This window comes from Myotis yumanensis, unplaced genomic scaffold, assembly GCF_028538775.1.
Source record: "Myotis yumanensis isolate MYYU_CA2020_CCGP unplaced genomic scaffold, mMyoYum1.0.hap1 SCAF_18, whole genome shotgun sequence".
Taxonomy (NCBI): Eukaryota; Metazoa; Chordata; class Mammalia; order Chiroptera; family Vespertilionidae; genus Myotis; species Myotis yumanensis.
Window position 1 is genome coordinate 15,483,417 of NW_027223769.1, and position 20,804 is coordinate 15,504,220.

Here is a 20,804-nt window from a genome sequence, read left to right on the forward strand (position 1 = left end):
GGGTGGGGTGGGAGCTGGAAGGAGGGGAGTTATGGGGGGAAAAAAGAGGAACAAATGTAATAATCTGAACAATAAAGATTTAATTAAAAAAAAAAAAAAAAAAAAGAAAGGAGGAGAAAGTGGGCTGGAGACCTGCCTGTGCAAAGGCCCTGTGGCAGGTGAAGGCACGGTGAGCACGAGGGACTGACTGAAGGGCAACCATGTGCTGCACCCCATTCCTCACACACACCCTCTCCTCCCCTCTCTAACACACTGCCGTCACATCTGCCACACTCGGGGCACCATCCCTTGTCCCCCAACCCCCAGTGCAAGGGCCTCCTCCCATATGGCCCTATGCTTGCCCCAGCTTAGAGCAGGCTCCTGGGCACCATGCTCTTCCCCAAGCACAGACGTCTCAGACCCACGAGTAGAGGCAGGTGCTGGTTTTATTTGGGACCTGATTTTGGAAGGAGCGAGTCTGGAGTCAGACCCCGATGGTCCCCGCTCACACTGGCACCTTTCACCCCAAGTTGCAGGTCTGGGCCATAGTTCCGGCCCTGAGCTCTGGTCTGAGTCTGTAGCCTGGGTTCCCCACTCTTCATCTGAGGAGCCTGTTGCATGAGCTCATGGCTACTCCTGCCTGCTGCCGGGAGAGGCCCCTTCCCTCACGGGGCGTCTGTGTCCAGCAGGGCTGTGGTGATCTCCCCTCCTCTTTAGGGCCTGGGTGTGAGGATGCCCGGCCGAGTGCTAAGGCGGTTTCCTGGCCTCCTTTCCCAGCAGGGAGCTGGCCACGGCCAGGGCCCCGCCCTGCACAAACCGCACAAAGTTGTCCCCGGCCAGCGGCCCCACAGCGTACAGGCCCTCCTGCTGTGTGCTCCGGTAGGTGAAGGGCTCCACGTCGATGGGGTTCCGCTTGGCGCTCAGAGGCTGGTCAGGGTCCACGGCGAGGTGGGCGCCTGCCCCCGGGAGGAAGGAGAGGTCGGGGTGGGAGCCGATGAGGACCAGCACCAGGGAGAGGCCGAAGACCTTGTGGAGGCCCTGGGGGTCCTGGAACAGCGCCTGGCGGTCCTCCTTGAAGAGCAGCAGCTGGTGCTCGGGGAGGCTGCGGTAGCCCTCGTAGGGGCTGGGCGACAGGATGGACTGCTCGCGCATCATCTGGTGCACCTTGTGGTACTCCGGGTACAGCATCTTGGGCAGCTGGTTGAAGACCAGGCCCGGGTCGTCCACAGGCCGGCGGAAGGCGTGGATCACGGGGATGTTGTAGTGGCGCGCGTAGAGCACCGCGTCGGCCGCCGACAGCCCAGCGCCGATGATGAGGACCGGGTCCGAGTCTGGGGTCACTGTGCCCGCCCTGATGGCCACCTCCAGGGCCGACAGCTCATGGTGGACGAAGGGCAGGGTCTCCCCGGGGATGCCCAGCCGGGCCGGACTGTCCGACGTGCCTGTGGCCAGGACCACGTTGTGGGCGCACAGGGAGAAGGGCTGCTGGCTCTGGTCCTCGGCGGTCAGGAAGCCGCTCACCTGGAAGAGGGGGCTGGGGTCTTGGGCCCCAGAACCACTGGGCTCGGGGATCCCCCACTCCACAGCCGTGACCACGGCGCCGGACACAAAGTTTTGGCCCAGACCCTTCTTGTTCACGTAGTCCCCGTAGTACTGAGCGATGTCCCCGGCTGTGGCGCGGCTGTTACGGAGACCTCTGGGGGGAAGGACACGGAAGGGTGAGTGACAGAGAGGGCACTGGGGTCGGGGCTCGATCAGGTGGGACAGGGCTGGCATCAGGCCCTGGAGCCGACAATGGCTGTGCCACCCACCAGCCTTAAGGCTTGGCCAAGGGGCTTCGCCTCTCTGGAGCCTCAGTCTCCTCTTCTGTAAAATGGAGCCGATAGAGCACCTTATTAGGGTGGGGCTGGGTGTGGCCTCTCAAGGCAGATGGCCTGGGTCCGCACCCTGACCCTGCCACTGGTGAGCTACTTCCTCAAACTCTCTGCCTCAGTTTCCTCATTGCAAAATGAGGGTGACCATGGCGACAGCACCTATTGGTGCCATTGTTGAGAGGATTACATGATGATACAAACGAAGAGCTTAGAAGAGAACCTGACAGGCAGTAAGTGCCACATGAGGGTCGGCCACTATTATTACCTCTAAGGACTAAGTAATACCATACACACGTGTGGTAGGATTCCATTTTTATCAAGTTCAGAAACAGCCACAACTAATCTGTGGAGTTACAGGTCAACACAGTGGTTGCCTCGGGGCGGGGAGCTAGGGGGTATTGGGAGAGGTCTGAGGGGGTTCTGGGGAGAAGGGGTCTATTTCCTGAGTATGGGTGGCTGGACGCAGGTGTGTCCACTGGGAAATTCCATCCGCCTATACACATGTGTACACATGTGGGTTGTGCACGTTTCTATACGTAAATATATTTCAGTAAACAAGGTGACTTAAAAAATAACCCCTGTAAAGCACTTGGCCTAGTCCCCAGCAGGGACTAGTGATTATTACGCCACCATCATCACTGTCACCACCTCCTCTGGGGCAAGGGCCGCAGGCCAGTGTGGCCGGTGTGGAGCTGTGGCTCCTCTCAGCGCCTCCCTGTTTCTACCTGCGAGCCCTCAGGGGGTCACTTTCCCCACCTGTGGACTCACTGTTAGAGATGAACTCACTCAGCAGGAGTCCCGAGTGACAGCCAGCACATCCCCCAAGGCCACTCCAGCCACCCGCCTCCTAGTCTGCTACTAAAACTGGAACTCTGGGATTTACACCTGGGGTTTCTACTCCCTTTCTCTGGATCAAAGCACTGTCCTCAGACGATGTTACCTCGGTGTTCCTTATAGAATGGCACATTCGAGGGAATGAAAGCTCCATGACTGGTCAGTGGCTTAGGAATGGGGCAGCCCTGAGGGCAGGGAGGGCACCTTCCTGCTTTTTTTGGCTCAGCCATCTAAGCACAAGGCCCTGCGCGTAGATGCTTCCACTCCCTGGGGAATATTACGTGGCCATGTAAAAGGATGGCTGCGAGTACTGTGATCGCCACGTGAGATGCTATCACACAACGTTAACTTTTGAAAGTGGGATATGAAAGGAAATGCCTACAAGTGAAATTTAAGTTCCTGTCTGTTAAAACATCACTGTGTGTTAGATGTTTTCCTACCAGATGAATCCTGGAAGGCTGGGTGCCTGCTGGGTGGGAGTGACGTGTGCCCTGTCACAGCCCCTGAGGGTGGAGGAAAGCAGGCAGACACCTCACAGCGGGGGATTCTCTGCCTGGACTGCTGGGCAGCCCTATGCCTCCCGCCCCAGGAATGCATTTACTCAGTGATTTAACTTTCTCCAGGGTGGTCAGAGGTGTGCAGTCTGGGCTTTAGGAGAGGAAACAAGATGGGAGGAAAATATGCCGAGATGTGGCAGTAATGGACAGAAGTATGGGGTTGGGCGACTTGTTGTTCCTTTCTGTTTTCAGTTTTCTGTAGTGTGGTTGTGCTTCTAATACAAGAGCATTAAAAAAAAAAAAAAAAATCTATATATATAAAAGCCTAAGGGACAGAATGACCAAACAACCAACTGGCCGACTGGTTGCTATGATGTGCACTGACCACCAGGGGGCAGACACTCAATGCAGGAGCTGCCCCCCTCATGGTCAGTGTGCTCCCACAGCTAACCTCCTGTGGTCCCACCCCCACCCCCAACCCCTTGTCAGCCCACCCCAAACAGCCTCAATTGCTGGCCAGGCCGAGGGACCCCACCAGTGCATGAATACATGCACCGGGCCTCTAGTAATAAATAAAGGAGTGCAGCCTTTTAGCTGACCTAGAAGCAAGGAGATTGTTCCAGGCCAGGCTCAGAACTGTGGGAGGGGCAGCAGGGAGGCCTGAGGATTGGGGAGGGTGGGGGCAGGGCGTGGGGGGCTGTCTCCTTGGAGACTGGGATGCTATAGGAAGGCCAAGTCAGGGGGTCATGGGAGAGGGGGAGGGAGCACTGGACAAGGAGGCCCGGGGTGAACCCAGCGCTGCAGACCACGGCCTGTGGATCCTACACAAGTCCCTTCCCATTGGTGCCTCAGTCTCCCCCCACAAGCCCCTGGAGGAAGACGAGATGATCCTTGGAACCCCTTTAGCTCAGGCTCCTGGGCTGGTGTGGGGGGCGGGCCTGGGTCTCCCTGCCCACATGGGCTTCCAGGGCTGCCTCACCTGCGCTTCCTGCGCATCCAGTCCTTGACTTCCAGGTCCGGGAGCCCCATCCACTGGCCTTGGCTCAGGGTCACCATGGAGCCTTCAATGGACTGTGTGGAAAAAAGGGTCCTTTGGTCCAGACCTCTGCTAGCCCCCAACCCACTTGGGCTGGAGGACATGGGGCCTGAGCTCACTGGGAAAGGGAAGTGGGAGAGGGGGAGGAGGGGGAGGAGAGGGTGGGGGGGAAGAGAAGAGGGGGAGGAGGGGGAGGAGGGGGGGGGAGGGGGAAGCTAATAGGAAAGCTGGGAAATGGAACAGTCCTAACCCTGACTTAGGGAGGGAGTCTCCCTAAGACTTCGGTAGATTCACCCCAAATCGCCTCGCACCCTCCTGGTCCCACTTACATGCCAGGCTCCCCCAGGCAGGTTCCGGCCCAGGACCACGTGGGGGATGGCTCGCTCCTTCTGGAGCTTCCAGGTGAGGACGGACTCCGTGTTCCCCCCAAAGTCTGTGTCTGGGCGCAGGAGGGCGTCAAAGAGCAGGGCCACAGGGCTCTGGCACCGGCCTTCGAGGCCCTCAGACAGGTAATCCAGGTCCTGGAAGGGAGTGGCACGGGTCAGGGGCCACCAGGGGAAGGGCCGGCTCTGCATTCCCACCCTCCATCAGGGTGGCCGGGGGAGCTGGGGAATGCTGCCTCTCGAGGGCACGCTAAGGGGTCTGACGAGTCCTGCAGCTGCCCTTTGCCTGTGTCTCTCAGATGCACATGAGTAGGAACACGTTCTCTGCACATCAATGAGGAGCTAGCGTCCTGTTGTGAGAAAGAGCTTTGAAAAATGCTGATCTACACCAAACGTCAGCTTACTTCCTCATCCACCAGCTCGAGTGGCAGGAGGGGGCTCTGTAAGCCCCGCTGGGCAGGAGGCAGGAGGCAGGAGAACTGGGAACCTGGGGCAGGTTTCTCAGCCGGCACTCCTGGCACTGGGGCTGGATCACGCGTTAGAGTGGGCGCTGCCCTGTGCGTTGTGGGATGTTTAACAGCATCCCTGGCCTCCAGCCTCTAAGCCAGGGGTAGCATCCCTCCAGCTGTGACAACTGGCATTGTCTACAGGTATTGCCCAGCATCCGTTGGGGCGCAAAATCGCCCCCAGTTTAGGCCCAGTGGTCTAGGGGCGGTGAGACAGCTGATGTGGCATTTGTAGGTCTCGAAGGATAGCCCTTGTTTCTCTTTCAGCTTCCACGGCTGATTTTGTGGCCTCTCATGTTCCGGGTTTGGGCTTGTGTCTAACAAATGCTTACTTTGGTGTTTGCCCTGGGAAAGCTGGGAGAGTTTCCCCAGAGGTGTGTGTGTGTCCCCCTCCCCAAGCTCTGGCCCACCTGGTCCAGGATGGAGACCCCCGGGGCCTCGGAGAGCTTCCTCTGCAGCAGGGGATGTGGGTGGACGGCATCGGGCTTCACGTAGGGGGTGTAGCCAGAGAGCAGGTAGGACAAGCAGATGCCGGAGGGACCATTGCCTGGGGAGAGAGGGATAGAAGGTCACTGCTGCCTCGGGCTTTCGTCTTGATCTGCCTTGTTCACTGAATTACTCTTCATTCATAAAAATAACACATTTATTAAGCCCTTAGCATGTGCCAGGCACCGTGCACACTGACAGTAACAAGTAATAGCAATTGTTGAGAGCCTACTGGGTGCCGATAGTAGTCCTGTTAGGAGCAGTGCTACTTAAGCAACAATAAAGTTGTAATAGCTGCTGACATTTATTCAGTGCTTACTGTGTGCCAAGCTTTGTGTTAAGGGATTTTAATAATAAAATAATGATAAACTGACAGATGCTGCTGCTGTACCAAGTCCCTGAAGTGCCTGCATTATTCCACTGAGCTCTCCCAATGACTTCAGCGAGGTACATGCTACTCTTTTCCTCCTTTTATACTGAAGGAAGCTGGGGCCCAGAGATGTTAATCAACTTGCCTGTGGCCACACAGCAACACCACCCAGAGTCTGAGATAACTAAGAAATAGTTCTGTCTGGCTGGTCAGAAGACAAGTGAGATATTATAGTGCTGACTGCTGCATGCTCAGGGCTTGGGGGGTGAGCCTCAGGGGCCTTGGATGCTCAGGAGGGGAGCTAAGCCACCGTGGGCCTCCTGCCCCCAAGTCTGAATGAATCTCACAGCTTATCTGTGGAATTTCTTGGGCAATTACCTCAAGACATCGCTTCTATTCTTATCTTCCCCTCTTTCTTTATCTTGCACTATGCAGAATAGCCCAGATGTAGAACACTACGAAAGGACAAACCGCATGGAACTGCTGATGCTCAACTGCTTTGACTTACAAAAAGGAACACATTTCATGGAGTTCAACCTGACGTTTGCATGGCGGAGGGGCCACCTGTCCTCCGTGTTTGCAGACCTGAGGACAGGACTCCACGCTTCGGCTGTGCACCCCCTCACTCAGCACCCAGCCTGGTGCCAGGGATGGGAGAGCACAGGACAACACAGACTGAGGACCAAGCCCCACCCCTCACTGCCCTTGCCTTGCAGGGTCTTAGGAGGATTACATGGAGTGATACTGCATAAGTTGTAAGCATAGCCCAGCCGGCATGGCTCAGCGATTGAGCGTCGACCTGTGAACCAGGAGATCATAGTTCAATTCCCCGTCAGGGCATATGCTTAGGTTGTGGGCTCAGTCCCCAGTGTGGGGCATGCAGGAGGCAGCTGATCAATGATTCTCTCTCATTGTTGATATATCCCTCTCCCTCTCCCTTTCCCTTTCCCTTTCTCTCTGAAATCAATAAAGATATATATACATACACATATATATATATATGTATATATATATAGTAAGCATAGCACTGGGCACAAAGTGAATGCTAAGTGGCCAATTTTAAAGACAAAAAATGAATGAATAAATAAGTAAATAAAGGCCTGGGCTGGCCCTGCCTGGCTCCTGACCACTGATACTGGAGGCCCCTGGAAAGCTCAGGGCAGCCCCTCCCCTGTCCAGGGCAACACTCACCGATAATGATGACCTTGAGGGGCTCTGAGCTGCTGGCACCCAGGTGGTCCTTCCTCCAGTTGCTCATGGCTGCAGCTGATGGGGGGCTTGGCGCTGGCAGCTGACCTGGAGGCACAGGGAAGGAGGGGCCATTGGGTGAGCGTTGGGTGTCATGTGGACCCTTCCCACCTGTAGTATAGGTGTCCTCCTGTGGCCCTCAGGGTCGGGTCCAAAGTCCTCCCAGAGGATATAAAATTGCCAGCCTCTCTCCCTTTTTGCTCCCTCACACTTGCTCCATTCCAGCCAGGCCCTTTCCCCTCCCCCAATTCTTCAGGGTCACCTCTGCCTCTCTGAGCCTCAGTCCACTCTCCCCATCTCACCAATGGGGCAGTAACAATACCCGAAGCCTATTATTGACCTTCCATGAGGCCCCCTCTGCCCAGCCTGAGGGCCAGCCGCGCACAGCACTTCCGTGCCGGCCATAACGCCAGCCTGCAATCCAGCTACAGGTCTTGGGTGTAGGCTGGTGGACTTTGGAGCCATCACCTGGCCCTAGCAAGGCACTTCCTAGCTGGTGACCATGGCCCATTTCTGGACTTCCCTGGGTCTGTTTCCTCATCTATAAAATGGGCTGTTGGGGACACAGTGAGGTCATGTATGTGAAAAAATCTGCCACTAGGGAAAGACCTGAGCTCTTTGCTGGCCCTAGGGGCTGGGCCTGGAGGTAGGGGAACTTTGGAAGCCTAGAGTAATTTGGTTTGGGGAAAATGCCTATAAACCTGAACATTTCTGGAGCATCAGCGCCCCCTGCGGGCCACAGGCCCAAATCACCCAACGGCACCCAAACCCAGTTCTTAGGGCTGTAGGGGCTGGAAAGTCCAGATCCACTTCACATCCCCCAACCCCTCTAACAGGGCCCCGCCTTACCCACTGTCCAGCAGCCCTGCCGTCCTGAGGGCCACAGGCAACATCCAGGTGAGTGTGTGAGGAATGGGTGGGCGTTTGGCACTTGCTGTCTACTGGGTATTTAGCAGACTTTTTCTCAAGTCCTCCTCACACACCGGATGCAGAAAGTACTGTCAAGGCTACCATCCCGTGTAACAGGTGTGCAAACAAGGGCGTAGGGAGGCCGCACAAGTTTCTCAGTGTCTTGCAGCAGCGTTTTCAACCAGGGCTAACAGTGGCCAGGCTTTGCCTGTGACCATGCCTGTCCCCAGGTATGACCCAGGGCTCCTCGCCTCAGCTCGGGCCTCGGGCCGGGGACAACCACCCTCTCCTGTCGGGGTGAGCCTCCTGTCCCCCAGTATCTCCCTGGGGAGACAAAAGGTAGCACCCAGCTGACACTGGGGTGCATGGTCTCCATGCCTGGTTCCCTGTGTGCCCGAGGAGAGGATTTGAGGCGCATCACTGCCACTCATAACAGCAACAGGCTACCATTCCTGTACGTCTATGGAGTGGCGTGGTGTCAAGTATGTTCTAAACACTGTGTCCATTAATTTAATCCTTATTTAACTGGGCTGTTATAAGTACTCTTACAATCACTCCCATATTACAGATGGGGAAACTGAAGCCCAGCAAGCTTATTACAGCCTGTACGGTGTGCCAGGAGTGCTGCCCTGGCTTGCACGGGCCCAGCTGGCTGGAGCCCAGGCCACCTCTTTGCAGAGTGCAGTGTGACAGGGTGTGGCAGCTCCTGCCAGAGGCCCTGCCCCGCCTGAAAGTGTAGCACGCGCGCCGTCCCTGCTCGCCCTACTGCTCTGTCCCTGCGCTGGTGCTGGGGAGGGAGCCAGGGGGCCGCGTTCCCAGCTGGGTGGGCAGGTTTTTCAGTAACCACCGCGGCCCTGGAGAACAGGGTGGTAGCTCCCAGAGCTCTTCTCTCACTCTCCTGGTGCCTTCAAACAGCCCTGGGCACCGCCTCTGGTCGTCACTGTCCCCAGGAGTAACAGCAAAGCGGACACCTGTGTCCTTGCCAAATGCTCCCTGTGCTAGCTCCTTCAAGCCTCACAGTAACTGCTTTGCAGACGAGAAAACTGAGGCTTGGGGAGGTGAGGCTATGCCCCTGAGGTCCCAGAGCCTGTGGGTGATGAAGCCCGTGGGTGACGGAGCTCGAGTTTGATCCCTAAGGGCTGAGACCACCTAGACACCCCATGTCCCCCCAGATGAGTATGCGAACCTGCTCCGAGCCCCCTGGCACGCCCACGCAGGCCACCGCTCACCTCGTCTCTGAATCCTCCCAGCACCAGTGAGGAGCTGACGATCCCTATCACCCTCACAGGAGGCGCAGGGGCCCGGTTACCCCCAGGGCTTTGGACTCCAACTCCAGTGCTCACTCCCAGAAGCTTCTGGATGTCATGCACTTGAGGTCACCGCCCAGGGCCAACCAGAAGGGTCATTTCCTGTGCAGCGACACGGCCGTCCCGGAGACCTGAGCAGCGTCCAGTTCCCATAACCTCGGAGGAAGGCACCGCCAACGCACAGCAGCACAGCTGCCAGTTTTCCTGTTTCCACTCTTTTCACGCTTCTTAGCGTGTGGAGCCAGGCAGGCAGCGTTTAATGTTAACTTTTTGTTTCAGCCCCTCTGGTTGAAGAGGGCAGGTGCCATCTAAAAAAAGTTCACATTGCCCTGGCCGGTTTGGCTCAGTGGATAGAGTGTCGGCCTGCGGACCAAAGGGTCCCGGGTTCGATTCTGGTCAAGGGCACGTGCCCAGGTTGCAGGCTCCTCCCCGGCCTGGGCCCTGGTTGGGGCTCATGCAGGAGGCAACCAAATGATGTGTTTCTCTCACATCGATGTTTCTCTCTGTCTTTCCCTCTCTCTCTTCCACTCTCCCTCAAAATCAATGGGAAAATATCCTCGGGTGAGGAGTAACAAAAAAATAAATAAATGAACATGTAAAAAGTTAACATTAAAAACGGATTCAAAATCACCAAAGCAGAGAAGCATAAACAAAGTGGAAATCAATGCCCTTTCAAAGAGTGTTTCCCGTAGGCTTGCAGCACTGTCCTTCCCAGTCACTGACTTCAAGCGGCTCCAAGTCCCTGGGACGCCTGCGTGGCTGCGTGGATTGAGCGCCGCCTCTGGTGGCCTGGAGCTCCCGACACCTGGACCCACAGCAACCTCTCCAGATGGGTTTTTTAACCAGAGGGAGGCTCAGAGGTCAGGAGGAAGGAGGTGGCTTGCCTAGGCCGCCCAGGGGTGTCTGAGACAGGCCCACACGCACAAATCCAGCCCCTGGATACCTGTCAGTGCCACCAAGGAGGTGACATGAGCTGTGGGCGGGGAGGATGAAGAGGCGCTCTGTCGCAGAGCCTCTCCCACCTGGAGCCCCGAGAGCTCTGAGGTCCCCAGGCTTCCTGATCTCAGCCCCTCCTTCCTCATCCCTGAGAAGCCAAGGCCCTGGGGCCTGGGGCTGTGCTCGGGCACCGGGGGTGAGGTGGGGGGGGGGGGGGGTGCTGCCCCACTTGAACAGGAGAGGCGGGACCCCAGGGGAAGCACCCAGTCTGGCTTCAAGACCCAGTGGCCTCGAGACACTGGGCAGCATGCCTGGAGTTAGCCACACCCCCCTCTCTCCTGCCAAGAGCAGCATCACATGGGCAGGGTGAGCTCCGACTGCGGGCAGCAGGGCAGTTGTCCTGCTGAGGTTGCCAGGCACCTGGAGGTGGGCATGAGCAGGAGCAGGAAACTGGCGTGGGGGGAGAAGCATGCCAGCTGGGAAGCCAGGGTGGGCCTCCTCTCAGGACCACCTGGGAGCTCCCTTGCCTGGCTCCAGGGCCCTGCTGGCCACCCCTGCCCAGGGCAACTACCATGTCCCACCCCCATGCCTTGCCCAGCCCACTCACCTGACCTACAGGGGACCAGGGAGACTGATGAGCCTGGTCTGGTCCTGGTCTGGTCGGACACTAGGAGAGCCCGCGAGGGAAGACGTTCATTACCCTTTAGGGATCCGAGAGGCTGTGAAAGGCCAGGGCAAGCCAGGGTATTTCAAGAGGCGGGCGGTGGGCGGGGCCAGGAAAATCACTTTCATAAGCGTGAGTCAGCAGGGGCCCCTGGATGAATGAACTTGGCAGTCATCCTGCCTGCCCCAGGGCCAGCCTTAAAGGGGTCCCCCCACAGGGCTGTCTGTGTGGCAGAGGGACTTGGGGTGACCAGGCTGCCCCCCACCCCACTCCACCCTGGGGGCTCAGTGAGTGAATGGAGGAACCAGGGACACTGAATGAGCCAACCTGCAGTTCCCTTAGGGAGCAGGAGACGATCTGCACCTTTAAGTGGAGAAAGACTTCCCTTCCTTCACTCCCCCTGGCTCCATGGTGTCTCCACTCTGCCCCCCATCCTCCCAAAACACCCTCTGGCACCAAGCTGCCCAGCTGAGAACCGTCTCTGCCACTTCCTGGTCAAGCTGCCTCAGTTTCCTCATCTGAAAAATGGGGTCAAGTAACAGAGTGTTCCACTTGGGGTGGGGGTGGCATTTAAATGACCTCATCCTGGGTTACCCCACCTAAAACATGAAGCCTGCTTCCTGGTTCTTATTTTTTTCCTTAGCGTGTAGCAGTGCACACCTCCCATTTTGCTGATTCTTTCTTATTTTATTGTCTCGCTCCCCAAACCAGGATGTGGTTCTGTGTGGGTAGGGAAGTGTAACTGTCTGTTTTATCCCATGTCTCCAATAGTGCTCAGCACACAGTAGGTGATCCAGAAGGAAGGAAGGGATGGAGTTGGGACGGGATTTGGCCCATGGACCTCAGTGTGCGGATTAGCTGTTATTTTCTTGTCCATGTGATTGTCCCCCATGTGACTCTCTCTCATCGGGGGACTTCCCTGCCAGCCCTGCCAGGGATGGGCGTGGTGGCAAGTGGGGCACTAACTTGCATGTGAAACTTAAGGGGTGCCCAAAGCACCAAGAGATCAAGAAAATGTCTTAATGCAATTTTTTTAAAAAATCAAAATTAATGCAAAAAATCTAGGGTAAACAAAATACTAAAATTTCGAATGAAGACAGGGTCTGTGCCAGGGCTGTGCTGAGCCACAGGGAGGCCTGATGCAAAGAATCAGAACACTGCTGCTGTCTTTGTTTAGATTCACAGCGGTTCTCAACCTGGGGGTCGTGACCCCTTTGGAAGTCGAACGACCCTTTCACAGGGGTCGCCTAAATACATCCTGCATATCAGATATTTACATTATGATTCATAACAGTAGCAACATTATAGTTATGAAGTAGCAATGAAAATAATTTTATGGTTGGGTCACAACATGAGGAACTGTATTAAAGGGTCGCAGCATTAGGAAGGTTGAGAACCATTGGTTTAGAACTTTGCCGTTTTACTCACCCTGCACTTGGCATTATTTTTTCTTTTAAAAATATTGCATGAACGCACTGTGTGCCTTGATTTTTGGAGTGCTGTGTGCCCCTGGCAGTTTGTGCCGGAGGTGATCTCTCTCCCAGTCCTGGCACCAGGTCTGACTGCAGGGCTCCTTTCAGGGACAGAGGGTGGGGCACCTCAGAGAATGAGAGACCTGCTGGGACCTGCAAAGAGAGAGGGAGTGAGGGAGAGAGAGAGAGAAAAGGGGAGTGCTGGCACAGGGAGGGGCTGGTGAGCACCCAGGTGAGGAGGGTCCTGGGTTTAGGGAGGAGGTCAGGCACAGTTGGGTTCATGGCCAAGGGTCCCAGGGCCTGGGGAGATGGGTAGGGAGGTGGGCAGCACAGGGCCAGCCCTGCCCTAGGCCCCACTCTTCTGCCTGCCAGTCCCTTGCGTGCTCCTGGGAATATGCCGTGTGTCAGGACTCACCCTCAGAAGGGCCCAGCACTTGGTTTAATGCTCTGTTGTCATCACCTTAAAATCCTTAAGAATTTTTTTTTTAAATTAAATCTTTATTGTTCAGATTATTACAATTGTTCCTCTTTTTTCCCCCCATAACTCCCCTCCTTCCAGCTCCCACCCCACCCTCCACCCTCACTCCCCACCCACTGTGTTCATCCATAGGTGCATGATTTTTGTCCAGTCACTTCCCGCATCTCCCACACCCCTTTTTCCCCCAAGAATAGTCAGTCTATTCCCTTTCTATGTCCCTGATTCTATTATAATCACCAGTTCATTCTGTACATCAGGTTATTTATTCACTTGATTCTTAGATTCATTTGTTGATAGATGCATGTTTGTTGTTCATAATTTGTATCTTTATCTTTTTCTTCTTCTTCCTCTTCTTAAAGGATACCTTTCAGCATTTCATATAATACTGGTTTGGCGGTGATGAACTCCTTTAGCTTTTCCTTATCTGTGAAGCTCTTTATCTGACCTTCAATTCTGAATGATAGCTTTGCTGGATAAAGTAATCTTGGTTGTAGGTTCTTGGTATTCAGCACTTTGAATATTTCTTGCCATTCCCTTCTGGCCTGCAAAGTTTCTGTTGAGAAATCAGCTGTCAGTCGTATGGGTATTCCCTTGTAGGTAATTGAGCCTCTTTCTCTTGCTGCTTTTAAGATTTTCTCTTTGTCTTTTGCTCTTGGCATTTTAATTATGATGTGTCTTGGTGTGGTCCTCTTTGGATTCCTTTTGTTTGGGGTTCTCTGCGCTTCTTGGACCTGTAAGTCCATTTCTTTCACCAGGTGGGGGAAGTTTTCTGCCATTATTTCTTGAAATAGGTTTTCAATATCTTGCTGTCTCTCATCTTCTGGCACTCCAATGACTCTGATATTAGACCGCTTAAAGCTGTCCCAGAGGCTCCTTACACTATCTTCACACTTTCGGATTCTTTTTTCATTTTGCTTTTCCAATTGGGTGTTTTTTGTCGAATCTTTGGTTTGATTATTGTACTCCTCTGGTCTGCTATTGGGTATAATATTCTTTATTTCAGTCCGTGTATGCTTACTTTCTAATTTCTTTATCGTAGCATCGAGGGTCTCATTAGTTTTCGTGAGGCTCTGCACAAATTTATGGCAAGCCCTCAAAATTGCGATTCTTAGCTCCATATCCTCCATTTCTGTCATGTTTTTTTGTCTCCGCATCTTTTATGCTTTCTTGGTGCACCCCCTTGTGGTCTCTGTGCGCAGTCTTGTTCTAGCCAAGCCTTAATTGTTGTAGTTAACACTAGAGGGATTTGACCCCCAGGCCGACTGGCTATAGGAATCAGCTGTGTGGAAAACGTCTGCCTTCTGGGGAGGCGCTAATCCAGCCTTTGCCTGAGGCGATCGGCAAATGGCTGTGCGCAGGCTTTGGGCGGGGCGGGATCAGCAGGGCGGGCGGAGGGAGCAGTTATGGCCACGCTCAGTCCCGTTCCCAGAGGCTCTGCTTCTCAGAACCCCGGCAGCCGCTGCAAACCTCGGAGAGAAAGCTGCCCTCAGGTTCCAACTGATGCCGGATAATCCCGCTTCTCCCGTTTGAGTCTGGGTCCCTAGAGACTCGCCCGGATCTGGAGCCCAGAGTCTGAGACTCACTCCCGACAGAAAACGACAACCGCGCCCTCAGCCACCAGCCCGCTTTGCGCGCGCACCTCGGTACCTTTGTATTTTCCACACTGCGCCGCCTCTGAGCCTCGATTTGCTGTTCTCTTTCCTTCTAGTTGTAGAGTCTCTCTTCAGCCAGCCTTCCTGTGGTTCTGGGTGATGTCCGTTCAGTCTTTTAGTTGTATTTTTGAAATGGTTGTTTGCAGCAGCGGTCTCCGGTGTTTACCTACGCCGCCATCTTGGTCTCTCTCCTCAAAATCCTTAAGAATTTTTGAACAAGCAATCCCACGTTTTCATTTTGCTCTGTGCCCCACAAATGGCATGACTGGTCCAGGCTGGGCATCAGTGACCCCTGGGGTCATGTAGCATGTAGAGCGGGGTAGAAGAAGCCACTGCTCCAGGCCTCAGCACTGCTGCAGGTGTGCTGTGTGACCTTGGGCTGGTGGCCTACCTCTCTGGGTCTCTGTTCCAACCATGGCCTTGTTACCAACACTCTTTGACACTCTGAACCCATACCCAACACACGGACCAGGGTTAGTGGGGGCCTGACCACACAGAGAGCCTGTGAGGGCCAGGAGTACAGTTCCGGGTCTGACCACACGGGGAGCCCGTGAGGGCCAGGAGTGCAGTTCCGGGTCTGTCCACACGGGGAGCCCGTGAGGACCAGTTCCTAGTCTGACCACACGGGGAGCCCGTGAGGGCCAGGAGTGCAGTTCCGGGTCTGACCACACGGGGAGCCCATGAGGGCCAGTTCCTAGTCTGACCACACAAGGAGCCCGTGAGGGCCAGGAGTGCAGCGTAGGGACCTACCTCTTGCACAGTCTGCATCTTTCCCCAGCAGCCATGTCGCTGTCTTCACTTCTCCATCCCAGGACTCTGGTTTGCAACTTCCCAGTGCTTTGGATGTGTAAACTGAGGCAAAGAGAGATATCCCAGAGTCAGAGACTCCCATCGGAGGGCGAGGCTGGGCTTGGGAAAGCCTGGGGATGGAGGTCCAGAGGGGAACCCAGGAAGGAGGGGGCTCCTGGGACCCTCATCTCTGGCGGGTATTTCCTCCCTGACCTGCCCGCCACCCCCACCGGCCTTGACCCATCTTCTGGATTTTGAAAATTTGCTGATATGGAGAATTGTGGGCGAAATGTGGACTTTATTCCCTGTCACAGGTTCACTGGCCAGGAGATTATCAGAAATAGAATGTGTTGAACTGCTTCCAGGAAATCTCAACTAAGACAAAGACAGATCATGTCACAGGCAGACAAAGAGGTGATGGTTAAAGAGGGGGGAACAGAGAGGGAAGGAGCAAGATGCAGGCTGACTTTGAGGGAACCTGTGCTCTTGGATTCCACTGGGCACCCCAGTTCCTCTAGACCAGTCTTGTCCCCATTCTCCACCACGAGTTCGAGTGGCTATTAAGCACCTAACACGTGAGCCTCTGAATTCAGATGTGATAAAAGTAGGGCAGCAGATGCACAGAATAAAATACAGGGACCCAGGCGACTTGGAATTTCAGATAAACAAGAAATAAATTTTTGGAGCCCGGCCAGCATGGCTCAGTGTTTGAGCGTCCACCTCTGACCAGGAGGTCACGGTTTGATTCCGAGGTCAGGGCCCATGCCCAGGTTGCTGATTCAGGAGGCAGCCAATCAACGAGTCTCTCTCATTATTGATGCTTCTATATATCTCTCCCTCTCCCTTCCTCTCTGAAATCAATAAAAATATATTTTTTAAAAAGAAATAAACTTTTGATATAAATATGTCCCATGCAATATTTGGGATATGTGCATATTAAAATTTTTTTCATTATTTATCTGAAATTCCAAGTTACCTGTGCAGCCTATGTTTTCTTTGGCAAATTTAGCTGCATTAAACACACACTAGATTTCAAAGAGTTAGGACAAATTAAAAGAAGAGGAAGGTAAAAATGCTGGCTGCTTATGCAAATTGGGACATTCCCAGGGTTAGCACTGAACCTCCCTCCGCCCCCTCCCCCCATGCTCCAGGAACCCCTTCAGTCCTGAGCAACCAGGACGGTTGGTCGGTTGGTCGCAGGGGAGCATTGCAAGGGGCTGGCAGCGTGACTTGGGAGAGATGCTTCCCTTCTGAGCCTCAGTTTCCCCATCTGTGCACTGGTATTGCCAGTGTGAGGCTTGCAAGGTGGTGACAGCCAATGCAGCTGAGGGAAGGGACCTGGCACGTGGTGGGGGGGACTCAGACTCAGCAGTCTGTCCCACTTGGCATGGCAGCCGCCCCCTCCAGGCCTCCTGCAGGTGCTCTGGAGCTGGGGGCCCAGCGGGAGAAGGTAGGGCAGCCTCAGGGTGCTTCTCTGGGGTCCTCTGCCCCATATCAAAACCACCATTCCTCTCTCCCTCAGACCTTCCAGAAGCATCCAAAGGAACCACACCAGGCCCCTCCTCCCTCCTGTCCTCCTTGTCTCTTCTCCCTTGTGGTGGCTCCCACAGTGCGGCCGCTTGCTGGGCACCTCCAGGAGCTGGCACTGTGGACAGATGTTTCCTTCCACACAGCTGAGGCTCAGCAGCCAGCCTTGAACCTGAGGCCACACAGCAAGGGCAGCAGAGCTGGGGCTCAAACCCAGGGCCACTCCTGAGAGTCCGGGATCCCCCAGAAGAAAGGCAGACGACGAACTAACAAGAATAAAGCTCCTTCCTGTCTCAGGGGCAAAGGCACGGCCCAGGGACCCTCCTGAAAGGCCCGCCCATCCCCACGGCCACCCCTTTACCACGTGCCCGCACCCCAAGGCGTTTCGGGGACCCATACGCCTGATCTGTACCCCAGTCCAGGAGGAAGGCAGGGTGTTCTTATCCTCTCATCTACAAGCGAGGAAACGGAGGCCCTGAGCGTGCAACATGTGGCCTCAAGTCACGTTACGGCGCTGACCTGGGACGTGGCCAGGTTGTGCACAGCGCCCTGGCACGGGGAGACCAGGCCCCTCCGGGGCACGCCAGGAGAACTAATATTTGCCGGTGCCTCGCCGTTTACAGAGCCTTGTTATTCACCTTCACTCATTGATCCCCCCGACGACCGGAAAGGTGGGCAAATATTTTCAACAACAACTTTAGTTTGCAGATGAAGAAACCGGAGAGGCTTGCCCAAGGCTAGGCAATGAAGTGGAGCAGCAGCCCTAGCGGGTTTGGCTCAGTGGACAGAGCATCGGCCCGCAGACTGAAGAGGCCCGGGTTTGATTCCAGTCAAGGGTACGGACCTCAGTTGCAGGCTCGATCACTGGCCCAGGTCAGGGCGCGTGCAGGAGGCAACCAATCGATGTGTCTCTGTCACATCAATGTTTATCTCTCTGTGTCTCTCCTTCCGCTCTCTAAAAGTCAATGGAAAAATATCCTCAGTTGAGGATTTAAATAAATAAATAAATAAATGAAGTGGGGCAGGTGTGAGCTGCCAGGGTTCGGCATGGATGTTTGACTCGGGGAGTCACCGTAGATCCCTGGGAGACTGTCAATGCTGGGGAGGGCTGTGCCCTGCCTCCACCCCTCATGGAGACCAGGGAGGTGGGAGCTAGAGAGGGAGTGTGGGGCAGGCCCCGAGAGGAGCATCTGCACAGGGGTGAATGGGGGGGTGGGGGGGGGCGGCTCCAGCCACATTCTGTTTCTGGATTCCCTCATTTTTTCCTTAAAAACCAAGGGGAACGCTTTGGCTGAGAGTGAATGTGCTTGTCCCACAGTCAGGGTGGACAGAAGTCCAGCCCAGGAGTCAGACAAACTGGGATTCTGGCTCCATCACCTTCAGCTGTGTGACTCTGGGCAAGTGACTTAACCTCTCTGAGCTTCCATTTTCTTGTATATGAGATCAGGATAATGAGATATGGCTGCACATCAGAATCACTTGGTGGTGGTGGTGGTGGTGGTGCGGGGAGGGGGTTGAGGGAATTTGAAGATACATTAATGCCCAGGCCCCAATCCCAGGGATTCTGACATCACTGGGCTGGGGTGCGGGTGGACATGGGGAGTTTCACTGGCGATTCCCACGTGCAGCGGGGCGGTGCCTCTGACCCTGTGGCTGTTGGAGGAGGAGCTGAAATACAGTGTGGAAACCATGTGAAGTCTTGTCTTGGGAAGAGCCAGGCTATGGGGTCGGCAGGGGTCAGCTGGTGACCCTGATGGGGGCCTTATGAAAAGCCCAAAGAACCATCAGCTCCACCAACAGGGGGAACCTGGACGTCATCTTGCTCATTTACTGCGACTCGGTTTCCCTGACTCAGCTCGATAACCTCTGCAACTTCCGTGTCCGACTCCCGAGAACCGTTCAGGCACCGCGGTGAATGCTCGGACAGGGCTGTTCTGTGGCCTTTGGAAGCGGCAGTTGCAGAGCCGGGCGGCAAGGTGGCAACTCTTTATGACAGAGGTGAGGGCAGCAGACTACGAAATTATGGGGCTGCCGTGCTTAATGTGTGGGCCCGTGGGCAGGCACTGGAAAGGAATCAGGAAAAGAAGGAAAGGAAGCTACAATGATGGCCGGGGCCCAGGAATCTTACATGGATTTAAAAAATTCTCATTTCCATTATCTTTGTATAAACAATAACGATCATAAGTAAGAACAGTTTGGGACAAGGATTTCCTGTGTTCTATTTGGTTCACTGATGTATCACAACGCCTAGCTTGGTGCCTGGGACACCGTAGTGGCTCAGTAATTTGAATGAATGAATCACTCTTGTTGCTTTCCCTTCGAACATTTTTGAGCAGAATGGCCCCTGCTGGCTCTGTATTGTATGCATATGGGTTGGCAGGCCTTCCATATACTTAAATCTTTGACGACAATTTTGAATTGGTCAAGGTTGAAGACAGAGCCCTTTCCTGGCCCTGGGAGTCCTGCAAGGGCTGGTCCCAGGCCCCTCGGCACTCGGAGAGGGGGCTTGGCAGCATGAGGAGGCTGCAGACTCCGGACTGCCAGGGCATGACTCACCAGCCCCTGCTCTCAGGCCTTCGAAGGGGTATGTGGTCCATTCTACTCCACGTTCATTGCCATCAACAGAGAGGCCAGGAGCAGCACTGGGACTGCTGACCTAGTTTCTCTCTGGCATCGTGACTGTTGCCCTTTGGCCCTGGGAGGCGGGGCATCACTTTTTTATTTGCCATTATTCTGCTAAAAAAAAAAAAGAGCCCTGTTTGCCTCTGTTATCCAGTTTCACAAACCTTCAGGCCTTGACTTTTCGGGCAGGTGGGGTCAGAGCCCCGACGAGCTAATTTAGTAGCAGGTGAATTAGACCTTTTCCCAGCAACAGCACAGACCAGCCCTGTGTGGAAGAGCAGCTGTGCCAGCAGGGAATCCACGTGGGCACAGGGTTCCAAGCCCTGCCCTTTCTACTGAGGCCCTACTGCCTCCAGAGTCTCTTACCAACTCGTGAATGGCAAAGTAGGCCCTGCACTCCCGCTGGGCCACCTGCTGGGTGCCCGCTGCCCTTAGTCTGACCTGGAGGCCTCTCCCATCAGCCCTTCCTGGGCCTCCTCTAGGCCCCCAGCACACGATGCCATCCTCACAGCCTCCCCCTGCTCTGCCTTGCTTCCCTCTGGTTCTGGGCAGACCTTTCTAGGTCCATTCTCTGCTGTTCAGCGTGAGGGTACCTGGAGCTTGCATTTCCTGAGACCTACTGTGTGCTGGGCTCCTACTAAGCACTTTATAAGCATGTTTGTGGTTAACCAATAGGGCCCCTGTCCCTGTGGACAAGCCAAGAAGTGCTTGACACCCAAGTGTCCTGAGTTAGAGTGAAGCCATGGAGGAACTGGGGGTGCTGGGGCCACGGAAGCCCTGCTGGAGGGGTGGCACTTCGGTGAAGCGGGCGTGGGCCCTGGAGGGGGGGGGGGGGTGTGGGAGACGAGGGAGGCAGGGCAGATGCTCACGTGCAGAAGCCCAGGCTGGAAGGGAAGAGAGGAGAGGCCAGGATGATGCTGAGAGGATGGTGCCCTCCCCACAGCCTGTTCAGCGCTCACACCCCACCTTCGAGGAAGCGTCCTGCTCCGCTGGAGCCCAGCAGTGCTAAGGGCTGCGCTTTCACAGGCGTGACTTCCCCCTTTTGGTTTTGACTCTGGAGTCGCCTGGACCACAGGCAGACCCCGTGAGGACCTTGCAAAGCAGCTTAGAGGCCCCACTGGCTCGGGGCCAAGGGGACAGGGCGGGCAGCCCGGGAGGGAGGGCAGCCTGGGCGGTGGCAGAGAGCAGCCAGCCGAAGAAAAGAGAGTCTGGAATAAAAAGGAGAATCATGAAAG

At 55.2% G+C, this 20,804-nt stretch overlaps 1 protein-coding gene across 3 annotated transcripts; it reads right to left on the minus strand.

Moving 5' to 3' along the window:
- Positions 1–407: 407 nt before the first annotated feature.
- OSGIN1 (oxidative stress induced growth inhibitor 1) lies at positions 408–15,428 on the minus strand. Of its 3 annotated transcripts, none has more exons than XM_070398322.1 (6): positions 15,382–15,428; positions 7,157–7,261; positions 5,520–5,656; positions 4,550–4,741; positions 4,164–4,255; positions 408–1,675 (listed from the first exon to the last, which is right to left on the minus strand). In XM_070398322.1, exons 2-6 carry the CDS (start codon positions 7,221–7,223, stop codon positions 727–729), a joined length of 1,437 nt encoding a protein of 478 aa, XP_070254423.1. In that variant the 5' UTR covers positions 7,224–7,261; positions 15,382–15,428; the 3' UTR covers positions 408–726. The 3 variants fall into 3 exon arrangements, with proteins under 3 accessions (XP_070254423.1, XP_070254424.1, XP_070254421.1); XM_070398323.1 differs by lacking the exon at positions 15,382–15,428 and adding an exon at positions 10,982–11,169; XM_070398320.1 differs by lacking the exon at positions 15,382–15,428 and adding an exon at positions 10,973–11,169.
- Between the last annotated feature and the right edge of the window lie 5,376 nt (positions 15,429–20,804).